The following is a 21,195-nucleotide window of genomic DNA, read 5'->3' on the forward strand; positions in this document are numbered from 1 at the left end:
GAGCGTCATGGTGTCAGTGTTCTACTCCAAGCCACAGCGGATGGACGTGTACTCAGACAACAACTTAATCGCTCCGACTAATGCCGAGTGGAACAGCGACAAAACAGACTACGAACTGAAGAAGCCTCTTTATGCAGGTACTGAAGCATGACGGACACAAACATGATGTGACAGAAACAGGCTGACGACAAAAACAACCACATCATGGGCTTTACTTTGGATTAAAAAAGGGAAAAGATCCACACGGTCCAGGGGGAAATTCTATTCTAACAGGGCAACTTTTCTGGTCTACAAGATTTTCATCAGGCACCTGTAGTGGGACACAAATGATCTCCTGGTCATCTTTGATCGACATATGAGTTAGACACAGAAAATTAACAAAGATGTCTCTTTTATCGTTTATAGAAGTGTTTTAAAAACTGATGGTCAACGTTGTAAATTACATTTTAGGTGATCTATTTATTGGTTTTCTTTTCTTTAATCTCTCCAGGTCAATACGTCCCCCAACTAAACGCCACCAAGGGCGCCAACTTCTTTGACTTAGAGAACCAGATGGTTCAGGTCGTCCTGAGAGGCTCCGATCCTGCTGAAATCCGAATCTCTCCGATCCTCTTCCTCTCCTTCGATCTGCCCACCCTCACTGAGGACGAGTTCTTCGGAGAAAACCTGGTGCGTAACCTCGCAGCCTTCCTCAAGATTCCCTCCACTATGATCCGGGTCACCAACATCATCCGGGAGGACGGAGGCGCGCGACGCAAGAAGAGATCTACGGGTCTGAAGGTGGAGGTGCAGATCAAGAAACCTCCGGTCCAGCAGAGAGACAACAGCACCAACGGTTAGTAGGAGAGGAAGCTGTTGACCTCCAGATTCAGATTCAACTTTCTAATAGTCCAACATGTAACACCGCTCTGTTCTCGTGTCAGATGATGAAGACTTCTCGCAGTTGAGGACCATAGCCGATGATCTGGGTCAGGCAGCAGTGTCCGGAAACCTCAGCAAGTCCATCGGCTTCAACGTGTCTTCGATGGGCATCATCGCGCCTCCTCCTGCATCATCAGACCCAAGCTGGAAGGAGGTGAACATTGAGAATTGATCACATGTTTACATGCATTCTGTGTTCTTCTCTTCTTAAATGTTTTGGGTTTTTTTTAAATCTCAGGAAGCTTCAAAAAATGAGACGAGGGGGGAGGCCGAAGTGAGCTACGTGTCGAGCGTGTCCAAGCTGCTGCTGATCCTGGACCCGATAGCCGGGCAGCACGTGGGTCCTCTGCTCCTGCAGCCTAGTCTGATGGCTGTGGATGAGAAGGTGAAGCAATGATACGACTATAAACAGATTCCTTAGAGGTCAAAGCTGAGACGAAAACAAGACGGTGATCTTCTGTATGTAAACTCTGATCTGTGTTGTTTGGTCTGCAGGGTAACTGTGTCTCGGTGGGGGTGACCACGCTCACTCTAACAGCCACCCTGAAGGACTCCAGTGGAAACCCCGCAGAAGGACTCGAGGGAAACACCACCATCCTGTTCGACAGCTGCTGGGCCAACTTCACCGACCTGTCTATAATCAACAGCGGTACGTTTTCCCCGTAATACCTCAAAACCGAGATTAAATAATTCCGTTTCAGATAATTTTTTTAACTTATATTTTCTTTGAATCACCACAATAATGACCCCTCCTCGCCCTGCAGGGGAGAACCTCACCATGGTCTTCACGCTGAAGGAATGGAGCTCGAAGTCGCGTGCCTTCACTGTGAAAGACACTCCGACCACCACCGCCATGACAACGATGGCTGCATCGACCCCCGAGGCCACCACACAGGACGATAGCCTCTTCAGCTCCAGCACTAAGCTAGCTGCCAGCAGTGCCTGTGTGATTAGCGTTATCTACAACATCGCCTGCTGCTCGTCAGGGTTCACCTGTTAGACGTCTCTGTGAAGCTAAGACGGTGTTATGAAGGAAAATGCAACTTTACCCTGAGAAGCTAAATACAAAGAGGTGATCCTTAATATATATGACACAAAGGGATGCTTTTTCTTACTCTTTTTTTTTACTTTTAACTCATGTTGGGGTGGGTGGGGCTACACGTTGGTTAAAAAACACAGAAAATAAATGAATGTTTCTCAAATCCTCAAATGTGAACGAAAAAGGTGATATCTGAAGGAAGACACAAACTGAAGCACTTACCCCCCCCCCCTCACTTTGTCTCTTTATGGTCTCTGTGTGTGTAAATGTGTGTGTGATGTGATCACATGCAGCTAATGAATGATATATAATCAGGTGCCATTGATTTTAAATCTGTATCATGAAGGGATGTTTATTTTTTTCTCTTTTCAATAAATTCTATTTTTCAGGGATAATAACCATCCCGGTCTTTTTTTCTTTAATGAATAAAGCACTTTTTTAAAACAAGGTTACAAAGAAAGTCAGGAGAAATGTGAGGAGGACAATGATTGAAACATTAAAAACAAAATAGTGGAGGATTATAAGAGGGCTACAAATGAAAAGGAAATTCAAAAAATGTAAAAAAGATTTAGTCCATTCAAGATAAAAAGAAAGATGAGTTTATTTCTGTAGAACATTTTTAACAAGGCAATTCAAAGAGCTTCACACGAGACATCAACAGCAACATGACAAAGAGAGAAATAAACGTTAAAATAGAAAATGTAAAAAATCAGTCAAACAAACAATAATCACAGAGACGGTTAAATATGAAGATACACAGGGAGCGCTGATGGCCTAGTGGTTATGTTACATGCCCCATGTGTGAGGCTATAGACCTGGTTGTTATGGATGTGGGTTTGAATCTGACCTCTGCCCTTTGATCGCTCTCCTCTCAAACACTTCCTGTCTCTCTTCAGCTGTCCTATCCAAGACAGCCAAAAAGGCCCAGAAAATAACTTAAAAATATATAAAATTCACTCAAATAAGACCAAAAGAAATACAGAAACATGACACTAAGTGAAAATAAGATTAAATTAAGATCAAATTACAAAATATATACACCAATTTACTTTTGAGATTTGTGTCAGGTCTGTCAGTAACAGTGGACGTTTACTGTAAGTATAAAGGGAATAAACCGATTTAAAAATAATAAAACCACTGATAGATAAAAGACTAATTTGTCTTAAAAAATTAAAACAATTAAAGGAAAAAATAAAAAGATAACTGATGCTGCCTTCATTTGTAATAGAAGCTTTGTGGATTCAAACACACTCTCGTTAAGAGCACATCTATAACCATGTTTCTTTTAAAGAGATTTAAAAGCATAAGGTATTTAAATTATCTGTATTAAGGGGATTAGCATTGACTCTATGTATTTATTATAAAGTCTATAATTCAGAGTAAAGGATCTGTCCGTGGTGCTGAAGGAAGCTGATTGGCTACATATCCACGTTCTTGTTTTTGCGCCGGTGCATCACTAGATGGCGTTAAACTCCGCTTGAAATCCTAAACCCAGGCTGCACTCTGAACTCTAGACTGCTGTGATATTGCAAGATAATGTTCAAGAAGACAGCAGCTGATAAAATGATGAGGAAAAACTAGGATATGTAGGAAAATGTTCTGTGTTAGAATGTAAATGGGAGTTTGTGCACAAGTCGACGAGCGTCTTTTCAGCGCACATCTGGCCCCTGAGAGAGGGAGGAGCGGGCCGACAGAGGAACAATTAGTTTTACAGCCTTAATTTGCGCCCTCCATTTACCCCTTACGATAACAGTACAATGTGGGCGTGTTCTCCTCCCCCCCCCCCCCTTTTCAAACTTTGCACCGCCTGTCCCTCCGAGCTGTGCGCACTTTGCGGAGCAGCCACTTGCTGCCGAGTGGATGCCGAGTTCAGCTCCGCTTTCTGCCCGTGGTCCCCCCCCCTCCCCATCCGCCCATAGCTCAGGCTCCGGCTCTGATTCAGGACGAGACCAGAGGATGGATTTCCATCACTTCACTCTTCTCTGCGGGGCTCTTGTGTTTGTTTGGGAAATCCCCTGTTGTCAGACTCTCGCTATTTTCCCTCCAGCTGCGCCGAAGAGCAGCAAGGTGACGCGGATCTTTGACAGACAGGAGGCGTCTAAGTATTTTAAGGAGATTTATTCGCCACCTTCCATCGACAGAATCAATAAAGCAACATCCAAGGACTCTGTTGAGCCCCATGACTACATGTTGTCTATTTACAAAACCTTCTCAACAGCAGAGAGGCTGGGACTCAATGCCAGCTTTTTCCGCTCGTCAAAGGCTGCAAACACTATTGCAAGTTTTGTGGACATTGGACAAGGTAAGCAGAACTGTGTGTGTGTGTGTGTGTGTGTGTGTGTGTGTGTGTGTGTGTGTGTGTGTGTGTGTGTGTGTGTGTGTGTGTGTATGTTTGATTGAACATCCATGACTCATATTTTCTCTCCCAGCCGTGCAGACAATAGTAAGATTCCACATTTCTGAGGTATGCACATCTGAATGCATCTGACCCTCCTGTCTTAATGTTTTCCACAGATGACCTCCCACTCTCCCCTCTGAGGAGGCAGCAGTATCTGTTCGACGTCTCAACCCTCTCCAAAAAAGCGGAGGTGCTGGGGGCCGAGCTCAGGATTTACACCAAAGTGTCTGGGAATTTCAGGATATCGGAAACAGAACCTGTCGACATCCAGCTCCTCTCTTGCCACAGCCACCAGCTGCTCGACTCCAGAACGCTGGACCTGCAGGATTCCCACAAGCCGAGGTGGGAGGTTTTGGACGTCTGGGAAATATTCAAAGAGCAGCGGCACCTGAGCCAAGGGAAGCACTTCTGCCTGGAGCTCAGGGCCATGCTGGACAACCCGGAGAGGGAGCTGGATCTGCACCTTCTCGGCTTGCATCGGCACGGCAGGCCTCAACAGAAGAAAGCCATCTTAGTGGTGTTCACCAGGTCCAGGAAGAGGCAGACCCTCTTCAGTGAGAGGAGGGAGGGGAGGGTGTTATTGGGGCTGGAACGGAAGGCCAAAGAGAGGGGCCCTGGTGCCAAAACCAGCAGGAGAAGGAGAACTGCCGCATCCAAAACCCGTCATGGTAAAAGACATGGCAAAAAGTCGAAATCCAGGTGCAGCAAGAAACCGCTGCATGTTAACTTCAGAGATCTGGGCTGGGACGACTGGATCATAGCCCCGCTGGATTATGAGGCGTACCACTGCGAGGGGGTTTGTGACTTTCCGCTACGCTCCCACCTGGAGCCCACCAACCACGCCATCATCCAGACTCTGATGAATTCAATGAACCCCAGCAACATGCCGCCCAGCTGCTGCGCACCGTCCAAACTCAGCCCCATCAGCATCCTCTACATCGACTCAGGAAACAACGTGGTGTACAAACAGTACGAGGACATGGTGGTCGAGTCCTGTGGCTGCAGGTAGTCCATCACAGCATCCCGGTCTGTGAGTTTGAAAGGCCGAACCTAAAACACGGGAAACTTTCTGAAGGATTTTTAAAAACATACTCTAAAACATGCACCCAACAAGGTCATGATTTATACCTCGAACACTTTATTCATGTTTTCATGTATGATTCTTGACTAAGCTTGTCCGGCCACTTCACCACCACAGAGATTGTAAGTTCATGAATATTTAAAAAGATAAATGTGTTGAAAACTCCCGCCTATTCCACCAAATCATCAAAAGTTACACGTATTAATATAATTACCAGCTATTTTACAGACGTGAGTGAAAACACAACAATTGCAAAATACATTTGTGGGAAACTCTTACAATAATCAAACCTGTTCTAAAATTCAGTTTGAGCGATTCTTAAAAGAAAAATGTCAAAATGATCTCATCACGGCTCCTTAAATGTGAATACTTTCTGACATCTTTACTCCACAATGATAGTAAACTTTATTTTTTTGTGGAAAAAATAAGGCATTTGACGACGTCGTCATCCTGATTCATCCTTTTCACCATATTCTGACATTTTAATGAACAAACCAGTTATAGATTATCTGAAAAATATTTAACAGATTAAAAGACACTGGAAGTTATCTTCAGTTTCAAAACCCTAGAGTTAGATAAGAAGATAAACATGCCTCACACCTGTCTGAAAAAAAGTTAAAATGAAGTTGTTGCTAGCAGCTGGTTAGCTTGGCTTAGCATAAAACGGATAACCAGCTAGCAGGGTTTTATCAAAAAGAAACAGAGTCCACCTAAAGTGACACAATAATTTTTATACAGACAGAATAAACACACTAACATAAGCTTTGGGAGTGCTTTTTTTTTGTATTTTCGCATAAAGGCCAAGCTAGCTGTTTCTATCTTACATCAGAATGCTAGGCTAAGCTAACTGCCTCTCCTCTGTAGCTTTACATTTCATCAATTGCGTTTTATTTACCTTCCCCCCCAAATTGTCAAACAGAAAGTCAGTGATTTCCAAACCTGTTGATACATTTTTTTTAAATACTAATTTAATATCTTCCATTTAAGGTGAATTCATATAATTATTGGCAATGCAGAAATGAAAGGTTTAGCCATTATTTTGTCTTTCATAGCGGAAACAAGAAGCCTACTATGTCCGACACGAAAGGGTCGTTTGACTTTTGACTCTGGTCTTTGATAATATTAGAAACTATTCCATATTACATCCAGTAATATAATCAATCCAGTTCAAGTTAAGATGCCGTGCAAAAACGAGATAACAATATAAATCGTCCTTGATAAGAACTTGTCCAAATGTATTCAAAGTTTCTGAGGATCAATGAGAGTCAATCTGTTATATTTAATTACACCTGTGTGGCCTGTTCTCTTAACTACTCTAAAAGTTATACTTTTTATCTTACACCCTGTCCCATAACAGACGTCAGATTAATACGTTTCCAGTAATAAAAAAGCAGATTTTAGCTCCAGACGCGGCCGCTATGACTCAGGGAACGTCCTCGAGTGCTGGAGAGATGTGAAGACTGAACCATCACTCCTCTTTTCTCACCGTAACCAACGCAGGGTTTCTCACATGTTTTATTATCTTTTTTTTTTTTTTTTATCGTATCGCTGAGAAGGTACTTCATTTTGTCTATAATGCACTGATGTTCAAAAAGGTACCATGTGTAAATATTTGAAACAGAAATAATAATTTATGTTCCTGGATGAATAAGTTATTTCCTTTTTATTGTGGGCTTTGTTCTGTTACAGCTTCCAGACGGCATGAGTCACACATCTGGATGTTCAGGTTCAAATAAACACATGTGGGAAATGTTTTGGTAACCAAACATGACAGTTATGTTCTGGTCGCAGACTGTGAAATACCGAGGCATCATCAGTGTTTGTGTTGTTTGTATTACTAAGAGATAATTATTCACCTCAGAAAAAGAAGTGTTGATAGTCGATGAACGCTTCTTTTAGGGTAGTGTTTAAAACATAAGTCGCACATTTATACATCCTATATTTTGTTTTCTTTTATTTACTGGAATCTGAAAATAATATATTATACTGCTGAATAAGATGAATGAATAATTCAGTGTGATGCCACATTGTTTATATATATTATAAGGCCTTCTCTTTGCCTCTCCAGCATCAAACAATGCGATGTATACTTACTGCAGAAAAATGAGTTAATGTATTTTTACAACTTAAATGAATCAGTTAAATTGTTTAACCAAATAAATCTATTCTTATAAACGGTGTGAATCGTAAGATATGTAGTAAATACATTAAAATGTCTGGGACAGAAAATGTGCTCTTATTCAAGTGTGGAATCATTTTACTTTTTTTTATTATTACCACTGCTGATACAACTGTTAGTTTATTTGCATGTTCATTAAATCGGAAAATTACATGAGGGTATTTTTGAAGGTCTTGGTCTCGTCTCGGTATCGAAAGCATTTTTACTCGGTCTTGTCTCAGCCTCAGACTGGGCTCTGGATTTTAAATCAAGACCAACACTGATGGGCTATTTTTCACATCATTCTGTGAAGGAAAACACCTCTTTCTAAAAGAACAAATAAGTTAAATTCATTCATAATTACATTTTTGTCCCCCAAGTTGAGGCTGCAAGTTCGGTGCTACGGTCTAAGTGAGTGACACACCGCTGCACACAAGTTGATGATTTTTCATTTATATAAGGTCTTGGTCTCATCTCGATCTCGCCCTGCCTTGGTCTTAATCCCTAAATGTCTTAGTCTCGCTAAGTGTGGTCTTGACTACAGCACTACCTTGAAGATCCAATAATTATTTTATTGCTTCTGTTTCAAATTTAACCCACAGAGAAGGAAAACATAGACACAGCTAAACTCTGCTAATTATACTTGAAAGTAGAAGCACATAAAAAAAAAAAAACTAGGCTACTACAATCTGTGTGTTGTTGTCACAAACAGCTATGTACCATTAGCTAAAATAAATGGTCTCAGGTCTTTGACATAAATCATGTTAGCTAGTCAAAAGCTAGCCAGTTAATACTCACTGAGATATATCTAGCTATAATGTTAGCAAGCAAACAATATAAGGTTAGTCAGCAGACTTAGAACTGCAAGCCAGCGCATTCACCTGCAGGAGTTTCTTTAAATTAGCAAATATTAGCACACAACATTCATATACCTTAGCTAGCTAGAAATGTGTCTCTGTTAGATTAAGTGACTTCTTCACATGCTGATATGTGAAGGGCCTTAATTAGTGATTGGACACACCTGTGGAGGTAACCACACGTTGAGGAACTCAACATGCACGTCTCACTTTGCACTGAGCAAAGTCATAGATGGATTGAAATGTCTGCACAAATAATTTCTGTCCGTTCAATGATTCAGTAATATTCTTCATGTAGTGTTTGCAGAACATATCTTGGTTTTCTCCTCAGCTTGAGAATCTCTTCATCCTGTTAAAAGTCCACCTCACTCCTCCGAACAGTTTAACACCTGAGGAGCTCTCTTTAGGGCTAAGAAGCTTTGTGAATAACTTTCATCTTTACAAGGATATGGTCTTAACTTTAAGTAGAAATTTTCTTGGAATTTTAGCACTATGAGTACCTCGTAGTACTTAGGAGGCCTTGTGAATACGGCCCCTGAAAACGTCCTGTTTAAAGGGTGAGCTGCATGTGTGAACCAAGCCAACAGGAAGTGCACGAACTGTTGAAGCCAATTTCTCATGGTGGCCGGACCAAGAAATACTTTTTCCCATCAGCTTACATTGGAAAAAAACCATCTATAAATAAGTGAATATATTTTGTTTTGAGGTATATCAACTTCCCTATACAAATAAAATCCATAGGTCCTAAACGTTGTGAAATGCAATTAAGGCCAAATACAGAGATATTTCTGTGGACAGATTTAACTCCGATCAGAACCACAGAGTTGTGTATCCCAGTGTGAATGCTTTATGGGGCTGGTAACGCAGGGACATTTTCTGCTTCACTTCTCCACTGAGCAGCTTTCTTTGGAATAAACCGGGCTCTACCTCGGATGCTCTATCAGTTCTATAATAAATTTACATCCATGGTGTGAACGCTAACAGCTGAATGTTTCACTCCAACTTCACCCTGAGTTTCTCCTGCCAGCCCCCTTGTTGTGAATTTTACACTGAAAGTCAGGGGGAAGTTGATGAGAGAACGCAGCAGGAAATATTCAGGAAATTTCCCCGTGAGCGAGCATGAGGAGCTGATGACGTTTATTCAGACGCTGCTTAAAGGCTTTTTTTTGATCCAGCAGATGTCGCCCTTGAGCACCAGCATGAAACCAAAACAACTCGCGCTGCATTGTTGTGTTAGCATGCTAATGCTAGCGATCTTTATTACGCTCGTATCGTCACACTGCATGTAAATTTACCTGAAATGAACGTGATCTAGAAACACAGTTAAGCAGTGAGTACAGTATGTTATTCTTCTTTTCTCTACTTTTATACATGAGGGGAGGAGTCAGCTGGCCGTCCTGGCGATGTAAACAAACTGAAGATAGGACTCGGAAAACTCGGAAAACATCACAGACAGTGGGACTCGGGTGTTACACCCATTGTAGACAGTCATGACTCACAGAGTTATTTTCAGAGGATATACTTGATTTCTATTACATTTAAGTGTGAAAAATCACATATAAAGCCTTTAAACAAATTTTTAGATATATTTTAAGAGGGTCTTTTAATGCCTTTATTGAAAGAACGGGATAGTCTCTGCAGAGTCCAAAAAAGGAAACCACTAAGCCAACAAGCGCACATAAACTTGTTTTTTGTTTCAATCTTTTGTTGTAGGTTTTGTGTAGCACAGAAAGCATCACTACACCTGCTGTAGATCAGTTGAAACAAGGCGTCAGACACCTATAGACGAGCAGGGTGAGTGACGGTTTGCAGGGTGAAAACAGGGTCAGCAGACAAGCAGAAAGAGCGCCATCTTCTCTGGGTGGGCTGTGTTTCTGTGTGTGTGTTGGAGGTCGTGAAGGGTGGTGGGGTCCAGTATGTGACAAACAAATTGGTGGGCAGATGTAGTGACGGCCACCACCTCCCCCCCACCCCCCCACCTTTGGTCTAGAGCCACATTGGATCCTCCACCTCTCAGACAAAGGCAGTGTAGGATCTCAACATCTGATTAAGCCTGCCTTTTCCTCACTGGGGTCAAAGCTCAAGTGGGCCATTGTCTCTGAGGGCTGTGGACATTAAACAACGTACACGTCCCCCCCCCCCCCCCCTCCTTTTAGAAAAAAAGGGGGCTGCAATCAAGCAAGGGAGGGGAGGGGGGCGAGGGGAAGGAATGTGTGTGATGCTCTCTGAAGGCCTCACTGTCGCTCCCCAAACAACAAGGTGAGATATAAAAAAGGGTTGGCCCGTTTGAAGCAGCTGCTCTGAACAGCCAGTCGAGGACAAAAGATTGGTATGTGCCGTCTCTATAGCGGAGTACGGAGGCGTTTCTGCACTGTGTCTCACTGTGGCAGATTTGCTGTGAGATGGAGAAAAATATTTGCAGGGGAAACAAAGCAGGGTGTAAATCCAGCGCAGGATTCAACAGTTATCACAGAGGAGGGGATAGGAAAGGGGGGGGGGGGTTCCGTGTTTTTTTTGCTTCTAAATGTTTCTCACATGTTCAGAAGAGTGCAGCCAAGAAGGGAAAGAAAGTAACAAAGGGTTAAGAACGATTGGTAAAGGAAGGTCAAATTTTGGTGGATAAATGATAAATCTCAGCAAACAATCCCCCCCAAAAGAAAAACAAAAAACTGTCCACGACTGAATCCCAACGCCTGTCTGTACTGTTTGCTTTTAGTCGAGGGCAAAAGTGATGTCTTGTCATCTTGACCTCTGTGTTTGCTGGGTTAAATGCAGCCTGTTACAGGCTTCAGAGTGGAGATTACTCTGCGTGGAGTTAGATGGCAGCAGGCTCAAAGACCCTCTGACGGACACGAGAGGGAAGTGACTTGTTACTCTTGTTTGTCGAGTAAACTTCAGTGAATGATTCACAGGATTTTCAGGGTTAAACGCGTCTGTATTGTCTTGGTTGAAAACGGCAGAATGTGTTTAACAAGCAGACTTTATCAGTTTTCAAAGGTCTTAAAAAAAAAGTGAAAAAAAGTAAAGTCTATACAAGGTGAAAATTAGAAATCTTTAAATGATGTTGAAGTTGGAGACTTAAAAATGGGACATATCATTTTGGGTGATGGCAGTGGAGATTCTGACATCTATTGGGGCCCCATAGGCAAAATTCACACTGGGCCCCTCCAAGCCACTCTCACATTTACACCTATGGGCTATTTAGAGTCACCAATTATCCTAACAAGCATGTCTTTGGACTGTGGGAGGAAGCCGGAGTACCCGGAGAGAACCCACGCATGCACGGGGAAAACATGCAGACTCCACACAGAGAGGCTTCTAGGGATTTGAACCAGGAACCTTCTTGCTGTGGGTCAACCTGAGTGTTAACCGCTGCACCACCAACTTAGAGAACGTTCAAAAATATGAAGAACAATAAAAATGTCAAAGAACAAACACCATGATGTAATGCTAGTGGGAGTTATGTTATTCATGTGTCTCTCCCTTATATTTAGAGTTTTAGGTCACATTTTAAATTTGTCAACCCTCGGGACCCCCCCTACTGGCCTGGGGCCCCTACCAGTTTCCTGCCTTGCCTGTTGACAAGCAGCACCTCTAATTGGTGGGTCAATCCACAGACCAACCATGAATCACAGGGTCAAGATATCCTCAATTTTAGTTACAGTCGCAAAAGTTGGAGCTCAAATAACACTACATCCTACATTTCCCATAATGCAACTTACAGGAAGCATCCTTCACCACCTGAGAAAACACCAAAGCCTTAACGGTGCCTCTGAAATAGGTCGTGTTTCACCTGTTAATGACATTAGTTACTTTTCTGTGGTGGTAAGTTACTGTTTGTAGTGTTGGTCATTGAGTTTGTCTCTTTGCAACAGAAGTGTAGTTCTGGGAGAATTGTTTACACACCAAAATATGTCATCTTGTCGAGGCAGGCTACAAGAGAGGCATCGCTCATAGCCTGAGATAAGGGGAACTGAAATGAGACAATCTGGCCTGCAGAGGTTTGCATCATCAACTATTCCCTCCCTTACCTTTGGTTCACAAAACACAGCTACTGTAACTGGCTATAGCTAGCAGTACTAACATCATGACCCATTATTTTAGAGACAATCAACATTTTTAAGGCCCCTTTAGTTTAAAAAAAACACAATTTTTAACGCAGGCTATTTGATTGTGTATTCACCCGCCGCTATCTAATTGGCATGCACTGACTCTCAGTATCTGTTTGGTCTTGAAGGACGTACTCGATGGATCCTTTGTGGACCTGGAAAATAAGGACACATTTTTTCGCTAAAATTTGAAGGGCACTTCAAAAACGGGACAGGCTTGTTGCACAGCGGTGATGCAATTGGTCATGAAATGGGTCCTTTGCAGGACGGAGACACAGCCGTAGCAACCGGGAGTGATGCCTAACTTTTAAGGGCGTCCAATGTAGCCAGAAGTTAGCAATGCAGGACATCCGACAAAGACTTTCTTCCATGAGAGGGTGAATGTTCACAATCTGAGAGTTGACTTGCAGTAGATAAATGGCGTCTATGAATGGTTTGTAATCCTCTTGTAAGCAGATTTATGTCTCTAGTCTTTAATTACAGTTTAATTGGTGATAGATGAGTGCTTATGGGTTTCCAGGATGCGTTACAGCAGACTGCATTCCACTGATGGTGGTCTCGACTGTTTACTGCGTACAGCCGGCCTTAACAGGTATTGGCTGGTACGGGTTCAACGGGTATAATGTTCTCGACTCCCCAAGTTGTAACGACTTTCATTTCAAGGTAGTTTACGACTGAGCGGCGATAGCCATCAGGAATAAACCGACTTCAACATCGGCGTGATCTCCCTGTATTCCTCTGGTGAAAATCTGCAAATGAATTTGAGAGAGTGGGGTTAACCACAGTGAGAGGAAAGGCATCAAAATGGGAGAAAACGCAGCGTAGTGGCAGGGAAATGAGGCTGTGTGTGTCGGCTCCTTGTTCCTGCAGCAGAGCCCCATCACTCAGACCTTTTTGGCAGCAGAACAAACCGGGCAGGGTTACTTTTGTAGCGGTCGTTCCCCTCTTCTTCTCTCCGCAGCTTTTTACTGTCACACAGGGACCTAAATGATGAGGACACGCAGAACATGCAGATGTTTGCAATATCTCTAATATGAACTCTTCTCGTGCGGACGCACCTGGCTCTGATTTGTCTGAGATAGAGCGTGTAGCGTGTGCACTTGACATCAGTTTTTATGTGTGCAGAAAGATACTTAAAGGAAGCAGAGAAGAAGAGGAGGAGGAGGAGGTCGGGGGTTTGTAAGTAAAAACAGAGCAGCTGTCGCTCACACGGCCGACACAGAATGATAATCAGGGCCCCGGCTGCTTTTGTACACGAGCAGCTTTGGTTTTGGGTGACAGCGCTGGTAGTGTTGTTTTACAGTCAGTCTGCAGTTGGAAATAAAAACCAGACGAGGTGGGCTCTGCAGCCAGAATCAGTCCCGCCGGTAATTAAAAGTGCCTGCCGAGAGCTCTTTACTACACGCAGCCAGATCACTGATCATCACCGGCCGATCACATCAAAAGGAAATGACACAGAACACAAGGCAGGCCATTAGTGAGTGGATTTCACCAAAAAGATCACAGGCACTCATTGGGTGGTTAATTACCAACAGATTGTCTGTTATTTTTTATCCTGTCTGCTCGAAGAGAAACACTGAAAACATTTTTTCTACTTCAGTGATTCAAATAAAGATAAAGGGCGGCTTTTTGATTCCACAGTGATCGGATATGAAGTGTTACAAAATCTCATGTCGGTTCCCTTGTTTTATTGGTTTATTTTTGATTCAACTTAAGCGTCACTTGTGGCCATTAGTGGTAACAACAGGATAAAGTCTAAATCTATATTTTTAACGGACTCCTTTCACAATACTTTTTGAGTTTCTGCAAGAGGGGATCAATGAGAACCTTAAAACTTACCTTTCCTTTTTTGTGCAAAGAAGAAAAACACGTTAATTTGCGTAATTAGGAGCGGTCCGAACTGACTGACAGCCAGTTGTATAGTAGCTATTTGCAAACCGAAACAAACTGCTATTTGGCGACAGCTCCGCCATACTGAAGCCTTCACTCTCCTTTACCAAACCATCTGTCTTTGCATTTGCAGACAGAATTGCCCTTTGCTCAGGCTGCAATTGCCCGTGGCCTGAATTGTTGTGTTGTGACAACTTGTGACATCAGAATAAGCAGTGAGTATGTTTTTCTTCTTCTTCTCCTCTCTACTCCTTGACTTAAACAGCTTTTATAAACAAGGGGAGGAGCCGGCCGTCCTGTCCGTGTAAACACGGCTCTCACAACAACACAGCCAGCGGGACTCAAGCTTCGCACTCATTGTAGACAGTCTTGACTTTAGAGACACATTTACTTGATTTCGACTGTATTTATGTGTAAAATGCACATTCTTCATTTAAAAAAAGTCAAAAAGTCTGACATTATTTTTGAACATGTTTGTACCATCTGAAGTAAAAACTGCACCTATTTTAATTAAATACATCAGAAGTTTGTGATAATCCATGGAGTAGGTGGTGGGTCTTAAGGCTAGACCAGTAGTGAACCATTGGTCTACTGGACTGCTCAAAAAAAGAACTCAGAGACCGTCTTACAAACAAAATGGACACATTTGTAATTTGGAGTTAGATCATTTACTCTCCTTAATGTAACTCTTCTTCAGTCTAAATCTTGGACATTAACAGCTTGTAAAATTATCTACAGGTGCAATCGGCAGGACAAAACACACTTTCAAACCCCCACACACTCGCCCTCCTCACTCAGAGAAACGTGGGGGCGTTTGGGCAGACAGGGTTGGAGGGGGGAGGCCGAGTCTTTGGGTCAATAAAAATCAAAAAAGCAGTTATTGACTTTGAAGCCCTTTGCCGTTTGAGAGAAACCCAAAACCGGGCCGATTGTGGTGAGTGGCGGCGTTTGAGTCCGGAGAGGAAATGCAGTGTGACACTAACAGGCCGGAGGAGGAAGTGTTGATGGACTGAATTAAACAAGGAGGGGGGGAGGGGGGGAGGGGGGGAGGGGGGTGGGCTTGCGGGGGCATGACACTAATGTTTTCCATTGACAGGACGGAAAAGCCCTGCTGCTATGCCACACACACACACACACACACACACACACACATACACACACTCATAAATTCATGCATTTATTCACAGGGAGTCGGCTGCAGCAGCAGGGCCACTTTCCCATGCATACTTTAAGGAAAACGTACACAAACGTTTAGATTAAACCAACGTTTAAAGACTGAGTGAAGGCTGAAAGATCGGTCCAATCAACATTCACCGACAAAATCTCCCAAAACAGTTTGATTAAAGTCTTCAAATGTCCATCATCCACTCTGAGAGAAAGAAAACAATAAACATAATCCAGGCTACTGTGACACAGACGTACACAAGCTGTCTGTTTCCAATTACAGCTTTTCAAGCAGCTTGAGGAAACGTGCGGTAACTTCAAGAGGAAATATTTTACATGTCAGGGATGTTATAGAGGAGCATTGTACTTTGTAAAAACTGCTGGATCTGGATTTTATCTGTGTGCGGAAAAATGCAGCGCTAAGGAGAAACGCGGAGTGCATATGTTGGGTGTGAGCGAGGAAGGGGGAACCTGAGCAGACGCACAGGCACCTCTCAATGAAGATTTTCATTTGAAACCTTATTTGTGCACTTGTGCGTTTAACAAGAATAATGAGTAAGTCCAGACATGCTCTTTATGCATCCAAACCATAGACTGTAAACATGAATGGACGAAGCCTGAACGGGGCTTTGGAGTCCCATCGATGGCGGTCGCCGTGCTGGAAATCCTGCCTCAGTCTAACCTTCAGTCAACCTAAAGACAGGCTGAGAGCTGAGGCGGGTTTTAAGCTTCTTGACAAATCGTTTCATCGCTCCCTTCTGTCACTCAGGTCAGCTATACGCCCCTTATTGTGAATAAAGCTTATCATTCATTAAATCAAAACCCTTTCCTGGTGCTTCTGCAGTCAGCCTCGAGTTGAAAAACGTGGCGCTGCAGGATTTTGCACGTCTGCATTGGCGCCATTTTTCATCACCGGAGGTTGCCGCTTGATCCAAACACACTTTGTTCGATACGGTTCTAATCCAAATGAAAAAACTGGAACAGCATCTTCCACCAGGCCATCAGACTTTTCATGAATAAATAAAAAATAATCGCTCCTTAGTACCTTACTCTACATGACCACAGTCTATAACTCTTCAGTTTGCCCTCCTACCTACTGCTGAATGATAGCAAGTTAGGACGTTGTTTTACATGAATTATAATCTTTAATGCTCTGATAATCTTAGTATGACCCTTATAATGTAGAAGTAAGAAAAAAACAAATTAATAAATGTCATATTTTGAAAATAAGCTGCGTTCAGTATTGTGTATTCTTTCTTTAAAATGAGACGCTGCTGTAGTTTGATTTATTTCCTCCATGTGTGATGAATTAACTCTCACAGGATTTCACTGTCAGCGGCTCTGCGTGAGTTACAGTAGGCGCTCTGATCCTTTCTGTGATTTTTCCTGAGCGTTCGTTAGTTTAATCATTTTTCGTCCTCTCAGCTTTTATCAGTGTGAGCGCGCTGATGAAAGCCTGTTTTGATCTGTAAGCCACCTTTCATATCAGGATTTGGAGGCACATGGCATGGGAGAGGTCAGCGTTTATGGGCATTAACAACAAGTCAGACAGACCTCCCACCACGCCTGCATTCATCTAATGAAGCAGGTTCTCCTCCAGGTCCTGGACTCTCCAGGCCTTGATAAGTCTGTCAATCAGTGTGTGCATTTCTGAAGGTCGGCCTGGAAGCAGCCGAAGCGGCTCTTTCTGAGACGACCAGGAGCTAAACTGTTAAAAGAAACCAAAATATTTCATGAAATCTTCTATCTGACTTCAGTGTTGTTCCTCTCTTAACTGGATTAAACAGAACTTTGATCAATATCTTTGGATATCATTTCTTGTTGGTCAAATCTCCATTAATCCCTCCCAACTGTCAGCTTTTATCATATCCCGCTGTAAAACATTTGAGCAGAGTGGATTTTAAAAGCGGCCTCAGACACACCCTGAGACTCTGCAGCCAAAAATGCAACGTGCCGAGGTGTTTGGAAAATATTCCTGTGACTGTTCCATCCTGAAGACTTTTTTTTTTTTAACGTCTTCTTTTTTCACACTAGAGTCCAGGTGATAAAGTTGTCTGTTTACGTTCACACATGAAGCTCACCTTGAAAATGTTGGGAAATTTACAGGGGGTGATTCAGACCTGATTTCTGAGTGGTATACGGCTGATTTTGCGATCAGTTAGATTTTAATTCAAATTGCGCAACGTTGGCCGTGCAATGTTTACTGAGGCACGGCGGCCAATCAGGGACAGATCAGCTGCTCCCCGACCGGTCGATTTGATTTTCTTGCATCTTGACATTTTGCACACACTCGCACAGTGAGAGCAGAGCCACGAGCCGATTACCCTCCAGGACTTTTCCCCTGATTCTACCAACAACAATTTTGGCTTGTGTATTTAAACAAAAATAATGAAACATCTAAATAAACGACATCACTCCTCACAGAAAATGCTTAGATATACGTTTTAAATCTTTGAAACAAACTTGAATCCCTGAACATACTTTGTCAGAACCTGATTGTATTTCCTCAAAATGGAGATGAATTATTATATACATGACTTATTTTAAAATATGTTTGTGCTGCCGGTTGGACAAAAAGATCGTCGCCCCCCCTCGTCGGGGTCAGAGCGATGTGGTGGCAGTGACCTCGGCTCCCCTCCTTCACCTTTAGGTGTTGATTGCTTTAAGAACCCTAAATCTAGATTGAGGGCTTTTCCCATGGAGATTAGACGATCTGGCTTAAAGCTGTTTCAACAGGTCGCTTGTGAGGGGTCAAAGGTCAATTACATAGTAGTGCCTAATGGTAGCGAATAACGTCAATCACCTTAAACGGACCAACGGCGAGACTTGTGCCTGACTTTGGGCTGGAATGTGGAGAATCCAGAGGTTAAGCTGGTGGTGGTATGGAGTGGCTAACTGGACACACACACACACACACACACATATACACACACGCTGGCCAAACTCACTCATCGTAAACTCCTTTGCCAGGCGATCAATCTTAAAGTGACCTCATTCAATCTGCACATCAACACACATCCTATAACTGAGGAGGTAGAGTGATCAACAACAAACTGATCAACTCTGTGTCACAGAAAAAAAACATGAATTCATGTCAAAGTAAACACAGAAAAGAAATCCTCACTTTAAGGAAGTCAATCAAATTCCAAAGTTGAATGAATACACTTCAAGAGAAAGTCCTGTATTTAGACGTTTCATTAACAATGTTATGAAATGGTATCATCACATCTTCACCTATCAGGCTGCACAGTGCTGCAGTGGTTAACACTCCTGGTTTGAATCCTCGTCAGACAGGAGTCTTTCTGAGTGGAGTTTGCATGTTCTCTCTCCGGGTACTCAGCAGTCCAAAGACATGGCCGTTAGGTTAACTGGTGAATCTAAATTTCATAGGTGTGAATGTGAGTGTGGCTGGTTGTCTGTCTCTGTGATTGACTGATGAACAGTCCAGAGTGTAACCCCGGCTCTCACCCAATGACTGCTGAGATCGACTCCAGTTGTTTGCTAAATGTTACAAAAGCACACATAACATATTGATAAGCAGGGGGAACATATTGGAGCTTGACTTAAGAATAAGAGTTGAATTGTACACCTTATAAGGCTTTAATCTTTGCTCTCTAATCCCCTTCTTCTTCTTCTTCTTCAGTTCAGATGAAGTTTTTTCAGATGAGAACTCTTTTGGCTCCAACGCCTGCCCCTCCGAATTAAAGTTCATGATTTGTTATGACAAATCAGACTGACTCGGTAATGAATGACTTAGCCTGAGGCGCACAAACAAACGACGATGCTGTGTTACCATAACAACAGCGATGACTCAGCCCTCACCTGCTCCGATGCGCCGCCTGTGCCAAATGTAGCTTTTACCCTGTGCACATGTTGAAGTCATAAATAAACTCTCGCTGACAAAGGATGAGCTTGTCTGTTTTTGTCTGTATTGAACATGTTGTTAAAATTATGGAACATTTGCATTTTGGTCATTTTAAAGTACAGAGCTAAAAGGTGAGGATCAGAAACGATTTTTATGTAAGTTATGTCTGTAAATCATGTGTACATCCCATGGCATTACTTAACTTTACTTACACATTTTACAATGAATAAGTGAACGTAGACATGTCCTTATATGCCGAGGTCACAGCTTAAAAATAAAGGTAGATATCAGTCTTAAAAGCTGCTCTCTTAGACGACTGCAGCATGCATACTTTTTAGGAAAAACTGGGTTTGGAAGGAAAATGCCCTGATGCCCTGAATCTCACAGCGTGTTTGTGGTTTCAATCCTTAAATTTGATACCATTTCAAGTGCAGAATCATTTATAGCTCACCCTTAACATTTAACATGATGCTGAGGCCCTGCATGTCTCTACTTATAAGACAGGGGCCTTGCCTTGTTACTCAGTTTTGCACCATGGTTTAAATTGGTTAGTCTGGAAATACCAAAAACTAACCTGCAGCTCTGATGCAAAGTTATTCAGTTATATATTTTTGTTTGATTTTATACATCAATCTGAAAGCTTCAAACATATTTGCAGGATCATGTTGTTGCAGTCTGATGCATCCTGGGGTACAGTTCAGCCCTCTGTGCTGTGGCCCCGTGTGCCACACACAGTGTTTCTATATGCTGGGTTTGTTTCCATGCCTCCCTCGCTCTGAAGAACTCTTCCACAGTGAACAGCACACTGCAATCAGGCTCGGTTTATGGCAGCCAATCTGCCATTCACCAGAGACCAAGATTGATGACGCCTGTCCCGACTGACTGGCCCTCAGAGCGAGACACCGCTATCCGACATGCACCGCACACTCATAAAACCTCAGTCCGTGTGTTCGGGGACAAACAAGGAAACGTGTCCATAAATTCTCACTTGTTTGAGAAATGTGAAGAAGAAGAAACAGTCTGAATCTCAATGATTAAACAGCTGGAAACGTCTCAACATCCTGGTATCCCTCAGTCAGTTTGCCCTTTTGACCCTCTGACCAGACTCCTTACACTAACTAGACTCAATGTATTCTCCCATGAATGCAGCGTTAACCGCCGCAGGCTCCCATTGACAACTCAAACGGAAGTATTTTTACGGCCTCCAAGCACCAGTGAACAAGTTTAAAGCAGCTTAATTGCAGCGTTGTCCTGATTGGCAGCTCCGTGAATGTGTCTTGGTGGGGAAGAGGCCACAGACTGTTAACTGCAGCGAGGTGCTAACAAGAAAGAAGGTTAATGAGCTAAACGCTGCACCGCCAGGACAGCTTTCAAGATGGGATACATTTCTTTATACAGACTTATGAAAGGGGCTTCTGAGAGAAGTACGGAGGCCCAGAGGAGCAAAACATATCAATACTTAAAATTTGTCATCTTTGAAAAGGAGACGATTTGACCCCTTGTCAGTGTTTTGTTTTATAATGTTGGATTTTTATTTTTTTTTACATATCGGGTTCCGCTTATTGTGTTGACTTTTTTAAAACAAACCAATATTGTCCAAAGCAGTCACCACTGAGGTGTGAGTTGTGGAACTATTTCCAGACGTGTGCTCTTGGCTTGCAACAAACTAATCTCTGATATTTTTTTCCACTAGAGTCTTCAATCTGTACCAAG

At 42.8% G+C, this 21,195-nt stretch overlaps 2 protein-coding genes across 2 annotated transcripts in view; both read left to right on the forward strand.

Annotated features, from left to right (window-relative positions):
* pkhd1l1.1 (PKHD1 like 1, tandem duplicate 1) overlaps positions 1-2,353 on the forward strand; it is a 43,523-nt gene extending 41,170 nt beyond the window's left edge. The window contains exons 61-66 of the mRNA XM_065948398.1: positions 2-137; positions 491-835; positions 924-1,075; positions 1,160-1,306; positions 1,417-1,570; positions 1,686-2,353. Of these exons, the coding sequence (XP_065804470.1) occupies positions 2-137; positions 491-835; positions 924-1,075; positions 1,160-1,306; positions 1,417-1,570; positions 1,686-1,921 (1,170 nt within the window). The 3' untranslated portion in view covers positions 1,922-2,353. The remainder of the gene's footprint in view (position 1; positions 138-490; positions 836-923; positions 1,076-1,159; positions 1,307-1,416; positions 1,571-1,685) is intronic.
* Positions 2,354-3,818: 1,465 nt separating this feature from the next.
* gdf6b (growth differentiation factor 6b) lies at positions 3,819-7,672 on the forward strand. The gene is made up of 2 exons (XM_020652422.2): positions 3,819-4,262; positions 4,475-7,672. Exons 1-2 carry the CDS (start codon positions 3,821-3,823, stop codon positions 5,365-5,367), a joined length of 1,335 nt encoding a protein of 444 aa, XP_020508078.2. The 5' UTR covers positions 3,819-3,820; the 3' UTR covers positions 5,368-7,672.
* The last annotated feature ends 13,523 nt before the right edge of the window (positions 7,673-21,195 follow it).

This window comes from Labrus bergylta, chromosome 19 (genome assembly GCF_963930695.1).
Source record: "Labrus bergylta chromosome 19, fLabBer1.1, whole genome shotgun sequence".
In the NCBI taxonomy this organism is placed as follows: Eukaryota; Metazoa; Chordata; class Actinopteri; order Labriformes; family Labridae; genus Labrus; species Labrus bergylta.